We start from the raw sequence: 13173 nt of genomic DNA, 5'->3' as shown, positions 1-13173 counted from the left end.
GCCAACACTTTCATGACTTTCCCCTTCAAAATTTTCTTGAAATATTTTCTATATTGATAACTTAGCTTTTAAAAACTTTATCAATGCAATAAGGGAAGTAGTACTTCAAGTGCTAAAACTGACATATTAAACTTCAAAATAAGGAGCATGCCTCCTGTGAAGCAGTAGTAGAATGAGATATGTTCATATAGCCATGATTTCCTACTTTCCCCTAGCTTGTGCCTGTTTATCTGGAGTACACCTAATTTATTCATCATATGTCTAAAATAGGACGAACCCCAATAAATATCAAGGGAAAAGCCTTTTCTCCTCAAAGTTAAAATGACTTTTAAGTCAGTGATTTTCTGACAAAGAATAGTCAAAATCAAAAGAGATGAAATATTTTTATTAAGTAAACATTACCTCACACTGCGTTCCTATCTCAAAGTTGCTTAAAACTGTTAAACACTCGTGTAGTCCTTTTTCTTCTACAGAGTTCATAGTCACGTATTTTTGTTGAAAATTCTAATGGAGGAAAATGAACACATCTAAATGCTCATTTTAGGGGAAATCACTATATATTAAGGCAAGTGAGCATTTCCTCTATTTCAATATTACAGAGAGTTTTTGAGGAGTGTTACTAAATGCTCCAAATTGGAGTAAGAATTTCACATGAGTTTAAGATTATGACAAGGTTAATTTAACTGACCATGGCAAGACTGAGCATGATTAAGTTTACTCTGTTTAAAAAAGCAGGAGCAGTGGAGGTGATGCTGGTTGGATGAACTGGGAGATTGGGATTGACATATATACACTAATATGTATAAAACAGATAACTAATAATCTGCTGTATAAAAATTAAATTAAAAGCAACAACAAAGAATCAACAGCTTGCCTTGACATCTTATTGGATGGTATGTTGGGAGTGTGAAAAACCCATTTTCCATCACCAAAAAGTGGGGCTGAGTGTGCAGACTATCACTACTATTGTTTTTATTGTTTCCAGATATGTACGTTGATACATATATCTTATGTAGATACCAGAGTACAAATTAACAAACTCCATCCTACTTTAATGCCCACTCACGTAAGAGGTAAAAGAGAGGAAAAGCTTAAATTGATTATCTACATGTTTCTAATCTCTACTGATCAAACATCTGCTTCTTTCTGTCCTCCTCCACGCTGCCCTCTTCCCTCATACTGAGTTTATACCAGTTATCTGGTTAATATTTTCCTCCTATTCAGCTGAACACACAAAACAAAAAAAACTTTCCCCTAAGTAGAGAGCTAAATTTCTGATAAGTGCTTCTCAATTTCCTTTTTGCAGAACTCTGTTCCAAGTTGTTTCTAACTACCAACTTTTGGCAGCTTTTATTGTATAATCTGGCCACTTAATGGCATCAGGCACTTCACTTATCTCAACAAGATGCAAACTTCAAACAAAACATAGACCAAATGACTTAGAACATTTCTTAAACCTAGCATTTGACACATCTAGTCTAATCAATATTATTTTTGCAGGAGTACTGACTCATAATAGACAATGTAATGTGAAAACACGCTCTTGAAATGAGACTGATCATTTTCTTTCTTTTTTTTTTTTTTATTCCTAAGGAATCTCTCCTATTGGCCAAGTTATTGTGACATGATTAATGGTACAGGTAAGGGCGTTTGTTCTGTGGTAATAATCACAGTGAAACCAACTCCTTTCTCCCACAAATCCACCAGGGTACCTGCAGTGTTCTGGAGGTTGAGGGTATGCGTTTACCTATCTTTGTATCCCTGCAACATAATTCAGAGTCTCTGTTCTTATGTAGGCTTAGTAAATGCCTGTCTAATGTGATGGGATTTCTGAAGATTAACCATTGAAGATGAGCCTTTACTGCATTCCTGGGGAAATGTTTGCTTCATAAAAGCTTTACTTAATTGAACTCCCTCCCTGGCCACAGAAGTCAGGGGTTAGAAAGTTTTAGAGTAGTCGTCACTGTCTGCATCTTTTGTAAGTACTGTGTACATAATGGTTTAAAACTGAAAGAATTAAAAAATCAAGATAAGTACAAAAGTAAAACATGCATCCAAATTGAGGTTTAAATATGAGGTAGAATCAGTGAAGCTGTCAAGACAGAGCCACGGATTTTTGAATGAGGTGATCAGAAATGAGAGAGAAAACAGCAACAAAACAAGGTTATAAGTGTACTAACCATGAAAACTGTATGCAGAAATGAACATTCTGAATTAGAGTTGTGAAGAAAGAAAGTACTATGAATTTAGATTTAGTGTGTGGTAGATCCAGCTTATTATTCTCCTTAAAAAAAAGAAAAGTACACATATGCCTGTCATTTTAAGAATTAAGATTGTAGGGCTTCCCTGGTGGCGCAGTGGTTGGGAATCCGCCTGCCAATGCTAGGGGACGCGGGTTCGTGCCCTGGTGGGGGAAGATCCCACGTGCCACGGAGCGGCAGGGCCCATGAGCCATGGCCGCTGAGCCTGCGCGTCCAGAGCCTGTGCTCCGCAACGGGAGAGGCCGCAACAGTGAGAGGCCCGCGTACCGCAAAAAAAATAAATAAAAAATATTAAAAAAATAAAAATAGCATAAAAAAAGAATTGATTGTAAAAAGCAATGGGAATCGAATCCCATGAGGTAATTAAAATCAGAGGTGAACTTTCAGCTGCTAAGAAGCAGAAGCAGAGTATAATGTTTACAAAGCCAGTGAGACAATACTTTATAGGAAGGTAATATAATGAAGATGAAAAATGTTAAATACAAAGTTATGTAAAAGGCAGGGAATAAAAAGGAAACAGAATATTCATTTTCACAAACGTATTGCTGAGTTTTGCATGTTTATTTAATTTTGTTAACACTCTTCTAGAAGAAAAGAGCAAAACCAAACGTTGAGTTTGCTTTGTAGTGCTTTGAGTCATGGGGATGGGTGAGGAGGTCCTTTCTCAGCAGTTCATTTCTGCAAGTAGTCAAGTGTCCCAATACCACTAACTCTAGTAATTTCGTAAGCATAAACTTCAGTCCTTAGACACAGAGAAAAATATACTGTGCTTCTTCTAGTAAACTACTGTTTATGGGCTTAAAAATATATTTAAAAACTTTGTCCAAAACAGAGAAGTAGAGAAGTTTTAAAAGAGGAATTAGAGGGCTTCCCTGGTGGCGCAGTTGTTGAGAGTCTGTCTGCCGAGGCAGGGGACACGGGTTCGTGCCCCGGTCCGGGAAGATCCCACATGCCGCAGAGCGGCTGGGCCCGTGAGCCATGGCCGCTGAGCCTGTGCGTCCGGAGCTTGTGCTCTGCAACGGGAGAGGCCACAAGAGTGAGAGGCCCGCGTACCGCAAAAAAAAAAAAAAAAAAAAAAAAGGAATTAGAGGGTTCGTTAATGACTATAATATAAATACATGTGTATCGGGCATGAAGCTAAAAGTATCTAAGAATAAAAAAGCAGTGAAACAAACTAGGAGCAAAGGTAGACTGAACAGGCCAGAGGACTCTGATGGAATCCCTGTGAAAGAGATTCTTAGTTATGGCACTAGGGAAAAGACTAATGAAATGGAAAGTGTTCCAAGGTGTTTTTTATCATGATTTAGATGTACCTCTTCTACCTTCTTCAGTAAGTTTAAAGAGACAGAAAATGAAAATATTGATTTACATTTGAATGTATTACAAAAAAGAGCCCTGCTAATATCAGCTATCTTATGGTCATGGCCCATGGTAATTGCTGGTGTCATTATGACACAATTTTCGATGATATTTCAGATCATTTTTAAAGCTTTTCAAGGTATTCTTTTCCTTTAATGGCTACGATGTTGGGACAGCAGTTGTCCCAACATTCTCTCAATGTCAGTATCAACTTCATTGAGATCTTCTGTTACATTTCACTTACCACAAAAATATAAATGAAATGTAATAAGATCACAAGGTTAGTGCAGTTACCAGAAGAAGAGCGTGGTATTCATAGTTGAAGGATAGGTCTTACTGTTTTGAACAGACACATTCAGTGGTGGCTCATTTTGGTGACATTCATTTGTGGAGCAAATGGAGGGATAATCTCATTTCTTCTGCTTATATCCAGTGTGTGCCATGGGTCATAACCATAGGAGAGATTCAATAAACTCAACAAATGCCCTTTTTATTTTGATGTGTACATTTTCCAACCACTTGCATGAATCCTGTTTAGTGAGAGAACTTCAATAAGTGACTTAAAAAATATTAATCAGACGTTAGGGTAGGTGAATGAATCGTTATTAAAGGTAAGAACAACATTTACCAAAATGAGTTCTAAAGGAACCTCAAGGTAAGAAAAGTGCTACTCTACTGATAGGTGGAGGATTTCAAAACACACAATCACAGTTTTAACAACGTGCGATTTTGCCATTGTTTTGTAACTTTCATTAATTTTTAAGGAGTGGGAAAATTTAGTATGAAATTGAATACCAGTGATTGTGTACAGTGTACAGACTGGTTCAATGTGGTAGCTGCTAGCACATGTCACAATTCGGCACTTGAAATGCAGCTAGTACAAACTGAAATGTGCTGTAAGTATACAGTACACACTGGATTTGAGATTTTTGTTAATTTTTATATTGATTGTATTTAAAAGGATGGTATTTTGGATATATTGGGTTAAATAAAATATACCAGATACTTTTTTCATTTTTAAAGTGTGGCTACCGGAAAATTTTAATACTATATATACAGTTTGCATTTTATTTCTCTTAACCCTGCTGGAATCGAGATTTCTAGATTTGTCTAGGACACACATTACACCTAATCCCTTGCCACTGGCTTGGCTTTTAAACAGATGCAGCATCATTTCCACCTTTCATTGAGAAGACCCAGGTATTGCAGTTCTTCTCCTCTGACATTTGCAGGTAAGACAAAGACATTGATGTATTTCTCGAAGTCACAGTTCTTTACCTAAGAGATAAAACACAGACCAAGAAGCTCATACTTAATAATCATGTTATTTGAGAAAAATAAAGTACATTTAGGGAAGTTTTTTCTTGATGTATTAAGAAGAAATATAATATGGAATTCATAATGTGTTCATAAGTCTTTAAAAAATTGAAAGATGTAGGAGGATATTTTGCAAATCATTTTCTTCTTTGTTATTTCTAAGCGAGGACTATATTTTCATTCTTTTACTAAACTAGTAGTATGTGTAGTAACAGTCAAGTCTAGAAAGGCATGTTCAGTCTTTGTAAAGATGTCCAAAGAGGATGATACCACAGTCACAGGGCTATGTTAATGTGCTCTACAGACAGTATAGCATCTTTTCAAATTGATGGTGCCTAGCAGCTATTACAAAAGCATTGGCGCACACACACACCGATATCCTTGAATCCTAGCCCTGTTTCTAAACGCTTGTGGTGTGGGTAAGCATTTAATATCTCTGAATTTTTCCTTATCTGTAAAACTGAAAAGAGCAGCATTTCTTCAACTAGAATTAACAGGGGATTAGAAAACATGTATTGAGTCCCGGTATGTTGCCGGGGTTATGGTGGACACTTGGTAAATGCAGGAGTGTAGGAGACATATCAAAACCCATATGCACGCACCCCAGCATGTGAGCAGCCTTCCTCTCCAGGATTAAGTTGTAGAAGATTGAAATTTTATTTTTCTTTAATTTAAATTGGGCACAAATAGAGGACTTGAGGGAGTCATATAAATATTTAATCTATAAAGGAAACTCTGAGAAATGTCCTCAGTATAAATGAAGATCTTTATCTGTGTTTAGGTCAATCTATGCTGTGTTTGGAGCCGAAATTAATCTGAAAGGAATCCCTGTGTATAGATTTATTCTTCCATCCTTGGCTTTCGCATCTCCACTTCGAAATCCAGACAATCACTGTTTCTGCACAGAAAAAATTATCTCCAAAAATTGTACTTCATATGGTGTGCTAGATATTGGCAAATGCAAAGACGGTGAGTAAAAGTTCTCGATGGCACAATCCATGCCATAATTTGTAGTTTTCTTTAAACTTCACCCAGGAATCCTTTTCACCAAAAATTTAAAGTGTGAAAGCAATAAGGGCAGAAAGTAAAGGTGGTGGTAGGATATTTTTGTTTTGATTTTTGTACCGCTGTCAATCAAGGTCCCAGTCGTTTCAGTGTTGCAAAACTTAGTTATTATTAGGTAAAGCCCTACTGATATTTCCGAGTGCTACTTTGGAAAATGTCTCTTCAGGTCCTTTGCTCATTTTTTAATTGGGTTGCTTATTTTTTTGAGTTGTGTGAATTTTTTATATATTTTGGATGTTAATCACTTATGGGATATGCATTTTTCAAATATTTTTTTCCCATCCCATAGATACCCTTTTCATTTTTTGATGGCTTTCTTTGCTGTGCAGAATCCCTGTGCTCCTTATAGATTTAGGGTAAAATGAAAATAGTTCCCAGAATATTCTGAGCATCCTAACTTACCCATCTGACGTTTTTCTAACCTTTTCTACCCTAGAAAATGGTAAATTAAAATAAGTATATTTCAGGGTGTCTGAGACAAGAATTGACTCAGACATGAAATTTGGAGTCTATCTTATTTTGCTCACCTTCTTCATATTGGAATGGGTGAGAATAAAGAAAGAAAAGCCTCTTCAATAAATTCTCAGTCCATAGACATACTACTGCCTGAAACATGAAGGTATATGGTTGTAACTTTGTGTTCAGCAGCTAAGCATTACATATTGAAAATAAACACCTAAGGGATAAACGACAGACATCAACTGAATGGTTAGTAGGATGATGCAGAAATTTATATTTTATTTCTGATCAAAAAGCAATCAGATATAATAATTTTCCCTCACCCTCATCTCCCAGTTAGTATTCAAAGCCAACTTTATGCATTTCTCTTTCTAACTTAAAAAGCTTTATTTTCAAGGAAGTCTTTCCTAAGTGGTATATGAAATGAGGAAAACAATTTATCCCAATTGTCTCTTAAACCTTGTTTTCAGGAAAACCTGTGTATATTTCACTTCCTCATTTTCTATATGCAAGTCCTGAAATTTCACAACCTATTGAAGGCTTAAGTCCAAATGAAGAAGAACACAGCACGTACTTAGATGTTGAACCTGTAAGCAAATACATTATTTATCGCATTTGTTTTCTAAAAATGAAGGAAAAATTAAATTCTCTCCTTTTGTCAATCACATTTATTGATATTTATTGTATCACAATCTTGATAAATTACTTTTATTTCAATGAAAATTACGTTGATTTCTTCCTATTGTTGCTTATGAAATGTCAAGGTAATTTTAGTTTTTCAGCAAAGGTCAGGAATAACAATGATGGAAATGATTCTAATCAGTTTAAAACAATTTGGTATAAGGTACTCTTTTATGCTTCTTTTATACTTATCTGCAAGTATTGCTTACATGAAGGGACACTGTAGACTATGAGGGATTAAAGAAGTTTTATGGGTATATGTGCATTTGAGGCAAGATCTATGATATACTTAGTGTAAAAAAATCTACTAAATTTCCTATAGTGTAACAGTTTTACCTTTTATTTTAATATTCCCTTGTCAACAGTTAAATGAAATGCCAGGATTTTAGTAGTCATGTTTCAGTTTAAATAATGACGGAAGTAGCATTATAATTATACGGATGATACATGGATTCTGACTGAATATATATTTGACAATATATAGTTCAGGATTTAAACTGACTACATGAGTTCTACGTTTCACTACTGTTGTTGTTGTTGATTCCCCAAAACCAGTTCAGATAAAAATCAAAAATCTAACTAAAACCTTGACAGTAGTTTGGGCAAAAAATTGTGTGTGCGTGCGTGCACATATATACGCATGTGTGTATACATCTGTATACACACAGGCATATACACATAAAATGTAATTATGGACAGTTTTGTATGTAATATTTAATAAGTCCAATTAATTATTTAATAAATTTCACAAGTTTTAAGTACAACAGTTTCACCTTAGGTTCTACATAACAGTAAAAATAAGTTTTGGATATTATAAAAGAATGTTTTTAAAATAAGTTGGTAATTTTTTAGTTTGTCCTCTTTTTAGATAACTGGATTTACCTTACGATTTGCAAAACGGCTGCAGATCAACATATTGGTCAAGCCAGCAAGAAAAATTGAGTGAGTCCCTTGGAAAAAGTTTCATTATGATTTTTACTACCTCCTTGTAAGAATGTGGGTATATCTATGACAGGAAGTGGAAATAATAAAACTTTCACCTTCTATTTGGCTTTATGTCATTAAATGATTACTAAATGCTTATAACTTTCATTTGTAATTTAGAATTATATCTAGTGTGTATTGTAATGGTATTTACACATATTTTGGAATGAGTATTTGTGGCACTGCTCATTTTGCTAGCTGTCCAAATATTTTCAAGAGAATAGTTTCTAGCATTCATATTTTAGTTTCCTGGGTATAATTTTTTGAAAGGACAAAACATATGCTTAGGAAAAGTCAGTCTAATTAGAAATGTGTATTAGAAAGATTTATAAGAGTGAAAGATGTCTGAGAAACAGCCGTATTAAAATTTAAATGATTCACTACAGGGAACAAACATCAAGGTACTTAACCAAGTTTCAAGAGCAGCTAATTTCTGAAAATTTATTTTCACTAATAATTATTAACATTTCTGTCATATATAGGTGGTATATTATTATATATATTCATAATTATTTTCAATGTTTATTACAGAGCGTTAAAGGGTCTGAAGCAGAACTATTTTGTGCCTATTCTTTGGCTTAATGAGGTTAGTATTTTTATTTCTTAGTCACTAAAAACAGTAAACTTCTTGGTAGATAGAAAAAGCTTTTGATGTTTGAAAACTGAATACACATATATAGTATTTGAACTTGTGTTTCCATTGCATATATGGGAGATTTATATAGTATTAATTATATAATAATTATTTTGAGAGTACCAAATCACACAGAAGTATCACGCTTATGTTAGATTTCAGTGTTCTTATTTTCATAATGTTTATTAAACAATTTTTCCTGTCATAATGCGTATGTTAGGAAAGAGTCATGCAAACGTGTAACTCCAAATAACTCCATGTGAATGTTGTAGTGCTAATAAAAGCCAACCAAACTTATAAAAACCAGGTTAGAGTAGATGTAGGCAGTCTATCTAGTGCCTGACAAGATATTTTTAGTACAAATCAGGGAACTGATTAGTTAGGAAATGAACTGTATAAGCCTTTAGAGGAAGAAAACTGTTGACCCTTGGCATTTTCCTCTGCCACTAGGAAACAACCTTCAGAAAACTGGAGAATATTCCAGTAAGACCATTGTATTTATCAATGAAATCAGTATATTGAAGAATGCTAGCTGACATGTTTCAAGGGAGGAAGATTATATTTCTCTCTCTAAATATTCTACCTTGGCATTTATTGCCTTCTTTGACATGCATGCAAAGGGAATTCCATTGGCTTGTCTTACAGATAAAGATGACTAACATCTATGCGGTGTTTCAAAAAAAGAGTGATACACTTAAGTGGAGAGTTGAGTATTTTGTTCCCAAATCTAACCAAATAACGTTATTTATTAACTTGATTACAGACTGGTACCATTGGTGATGAGAAGGCAGAAATGTTCAGAAGTCAAGTGACTGGAAAAATAAACCTCCTTGGCCTGGTAGAAATTACCTTACTCAGTGTTGGTGTGGTGATGTTTATTGTTTTTATGATTTCATACTGTGCACGCCGATCAAAGAGAGTAAATTAAGTAAGTATATAACAAAAATTATATACGGCTTTAATGACATTAGTTTATATATTACTTGTTTATATATTACTTGTTTTCATTTTATCAAAAAGAGGTTATAAACTAGGCTGCAAATATTTCTGGATATGTCTAGTCATCTAGCATTTTTAACACATCCTTGAAGTTTTGAGTTGCTTAATGTAAATTATAAACAAAGCCTGAATGAGTAATAAGGCCTATTAATATTAAGCAGATCACGACATTTCATCTTTATTCTGGGAGGACTGGGCTAAATTATGAAATTGTCACCTTTGAAAAGTTAGAATGTTGCACAATAGCTGTACATGTACTAAATTTTATTTCTTGATTATTTCTAGCTAGTTATTTTAAAAAATCACAAATAATAATTAATTTAATATATCTCTGACTAGGAAAGGGTATGTGAAACTGAAAATGGTAGATATTAGGGGAGACTGAAATTTACAAAGGAAAAGAAAATAAAAAGGAAAATTTAGATTAGATAAGCTAAAAATTAATGAGAATTAAAAACTCAATAAAGGATATAGATAAGATAAAAATATGCTGTTGTAAAATGAAGATAGCATATTAAGACAGAGTTGCTGCATATAGACATGCTGTCCAAAATCATGATGTGGAAGCCCTGATGAATGATTACAATTCAGGAGCTAGAACTGAATACAACAGTACAAGAAAATAGAGACAAAAATAGTTCAACATAGTGAAACCAAATTACTCAGAGTTTACAGGAAAAATCAGGTAAATGTGGACAGATAAGAGATGGTTCAGGCCTCTGTGTTTTAGACATTAGTGCCTGTGCCCCCTTGTACATAGAGGAATGAATGTCTGACCCTATCTTTCCTAAATGGAAGCCTTTCTTTAATGATCATATGTGACATTGGTACGGCCTGAGGGGGCGGGGGGGGGTGATTTTCCACTTACCCATAGCTTCCATGCACCCTTCCTTTCCGGGAACATCAAAAAAAAAAAGTGGAATCTAAATAAAAGCAATACACTTGCTATGAAAAATTACAATTTCAAAACAAGTCTTCTTACTCTACTTTCAATCAGGCTGTTGACCGTAAGCTGTCTTATATAGAAATTCTGGAGCTGCCACTGATAATTATTGACCTTCTTAATGTGCCAAAATCATGCTAAATATTTTACATGAATTATCACAACTAATCCCTAATAAAATTTTATGAGTTTCCAATAGCCATGGATCCATCATCATCCTTCTATCTTTTGGAGACGTTCCAGAAAATTGTAAATTTTAACTGCAAAATTATCCATTTTCAAAATGTGAATCAGTCAAATTGAAGATTAAAAACAATGAAGTGGCATTTTGGGACCAATATTTTTTGTGTGTGAGATTGAGAGGAAGGCAACTCCATCTTTTGCTCTGATGTTTTCAGCCTATATTTATTCCCTGAAAAGAAGACGGAACAATTCTGCCTACAATCATTTTGGACAGAATGTATTCAAAATGCTGACTTAATACATTCACATTATAATAAATAAAGGAAATACGGCATCACTATTAAGACCTATCATCAGTCCAGTAACAAATGAGTTATGATTAAACAAAGTACTTCTTCATATGACCATTTATATAATAGATAGAAGAGATCATTCACTGAAAAGCCAATTTACAACAAAACCTTGTTGTAGTGGGAGAATATGCTTTTCAAAATGAAGTATATAGTAGTTGTAAAAATTTTCTGATACTATTCTCTATTATTAAAACTATATGATCTATTTCATCAGTGCTTAATGAGCCCTGAATGTCCAATATCTTGGGTCTCTATGTGGCTAAATTAAGGTGAAAGATTGAAAACTTTCTAGAGTGTCTTTATCAACAAGTATATTGACTTGGCTTAAACAAGTATATTGACTTGGCTTAAACTTTGACTGTTACAAGGAAAAGTTACTGCTCTTTACACAATGATATGTCTGTTTTCTTTTCTATACAAATAGAGAAGAACACTGTTCTCTGTAGATTACTTGATTTACTAGGTTTAGAAGAATCACAGATATAGATTTCCTTAAACAAGCTTCAGTTTCGAATATTATAATAATTATGCCTCTGGGAAGATTTATAAACAATTGAAAAATAAGGAGATGGATGTACAAGAGGGAGTAAAGCAAAGATGGTGGAGCTAAGGTGTGCTTTTACTCAATGAATCACAAAGAGAGTAAGCCAATAGTCCTTTCGAAAGTAGCAGTATATACACCGCTAAATGGAGGATGGTCTGAAGGGACAGCAAAGAGTGGAAACGCTCACCCAGAGCAGATTTAACGAGCTACCCCTCCTTATCTGGCCACGCGCAGCTCTTGAGAGCTGGGAAGCAGCCTTCCATGTATCCTGGAATGGGAAAATAATTGCCTTATCCATGAAGTTCATCAGAGAATTTTTCTCTGCAGCTTGAGAAATTGGGCTAATTACTAGAAAACATGACATCCTCAGTATTTAGAATTTGAATATTACCTGTTTTATTTTTCCACGACTTTCTGATAAGTACTTACCTTTCTTCTGCTTTCCAGGAAGCAAATGAGTCGACATTTATGCACCAGCTACATGAGGACCTTTCTTAATATCGACCTACAAAATGAAGATTTAATATGCTTTATGTTTGCAAAACACACCTTATCTTACAGTTGAAGAACTGGCGGCACTTTTGTTCTCTGCACTGAGCAGCAGCAGCACGTTTCTAAAGGATTATTAAGATGTCATTAAAATCCACACTTTGAACAAAAAGCAGTAACTTTTAAAATTCAACATGTTCACAATGGAATGGATTTCAGTTTCTACAGATGTGGCTTCAGCATGATCCAGTTATTTTTATTTGGTACTGATTCGCTGATTGGTTCCCTTTTGCTAAATTCAGAAAAGGGGTGGATGTTCTAAACAAATCCTGGACCCTGAACTCTTGTCGTCCTCATCAAAGGGAAAAACATCACTACCCTCATCAGTGTCCCTGCAATACACAGACCCCAGGACTGTCAGGACATTGCATTTCATGAGCATGAGCCATTTTGAAAGACGTTTAAAAATGGAAACTAAATGACTGGCCTATGAACCATTTATTATACATTACTTAAGTTTCTTTCTCTATGGAATCCTTTGTACAGCATCAGTAGGCACTATAACCATGCTGTTTATAACAATATGGGCGTATATTTTTGTCAATGATCATACAAATGGACATTTTTGGGACTGTCATTTTTCCATGTTCTGCAGTTCTTTTGGAAATCTGAGTAGACTTTGATCTTTTCACTCAGTTGTATACAACTTATGCTTGGCAACTTCAGAATGCTGTGCTAGTATTAAGAGATGTAAATGATAATACAGAAATTATTGTGTGGGAGATTACAAAGAGTAGAACGTCCATTCATAGTTATTTGTTGTGGTACTTCTTGCTTTTATAGTCACCACAGAAAGACTGGTTTCAAACATTAAAAGATGTTCTTCCTTAAATTCCTGTGCT

General features: G+C 34.5%; 1 protein-coding gene across 10 annotated transcripts in view; it reads left to right on the top strand.

The window, feature by feature from the left end:
• The window catches only part of LOC111164621 (platelet glycoprotein 4), a 148467-nt gene extending 135304 nt beyond the window's left edge, over nucleotides 1–13163 (top strand). For all 10 annotated transcript variants that reach the window (XM_022554389.3, XM_089917761.1, XM_022554383.3 and 7 more), the window contains 8 exons: nucleotides 1594–1640; nucleotides 4783–4852; nucleotides 5719–5906; nucleotides 6932–7050; nucleotides 8011–8084; nucleotides 8658–8712; nucleotides 9524–9688; nucleotides 12230–13163. In XM_022554389.3, the coding sequence (XP_022410097.1) occupies nucleotides 1594–1640; nucleotides 4783–4852; nucleotides 5719–5906; nucleotides 6932–7050; nucleotides 8011–8084; nucleotides 8658–8712; nucleotides 9524–9688 (718 nt within the window). In that variant the 3' untranslated portion in view covers nucleotides 12230–13163. The remainder of the gene's footprint in view (nucleotides 1–1593; nucleotides 1641–4782; nucleotides 4853–5718; nucleotides 5907–6931; nucleotides 7051–8010; nucleotides 8085–8657; nucleotides 8713–9523; nucleotides 9689–12229) is intronic.
• The last annotated feature ends 10 nt before the right edge of the window (nucleotides 13164–13173 follow it).

Source organism: Delphinapterus leucas, chromosome 9 (genome assembly GCF_059928025.1).
Source record: "Delphinapterus leucas isolate spDelLeu-1000000601 "Yukka" chromosome 9, BTC_Dleu_Yukka2, whole genome shotgun sequence".
Taxonomy (NCBI): domain Eukaryota; kingdom Metazoa; phylum Chordata; class Mammalia; order Artiodactyla; family Monodontidae; genus Delphinapterus; species Delphinapterus leucas.
The sequence above is the reverse complement of the archived record's forward strand: the minus strand, read 5'-3'. Positions and strand labels throughout refer to the sequence as shown.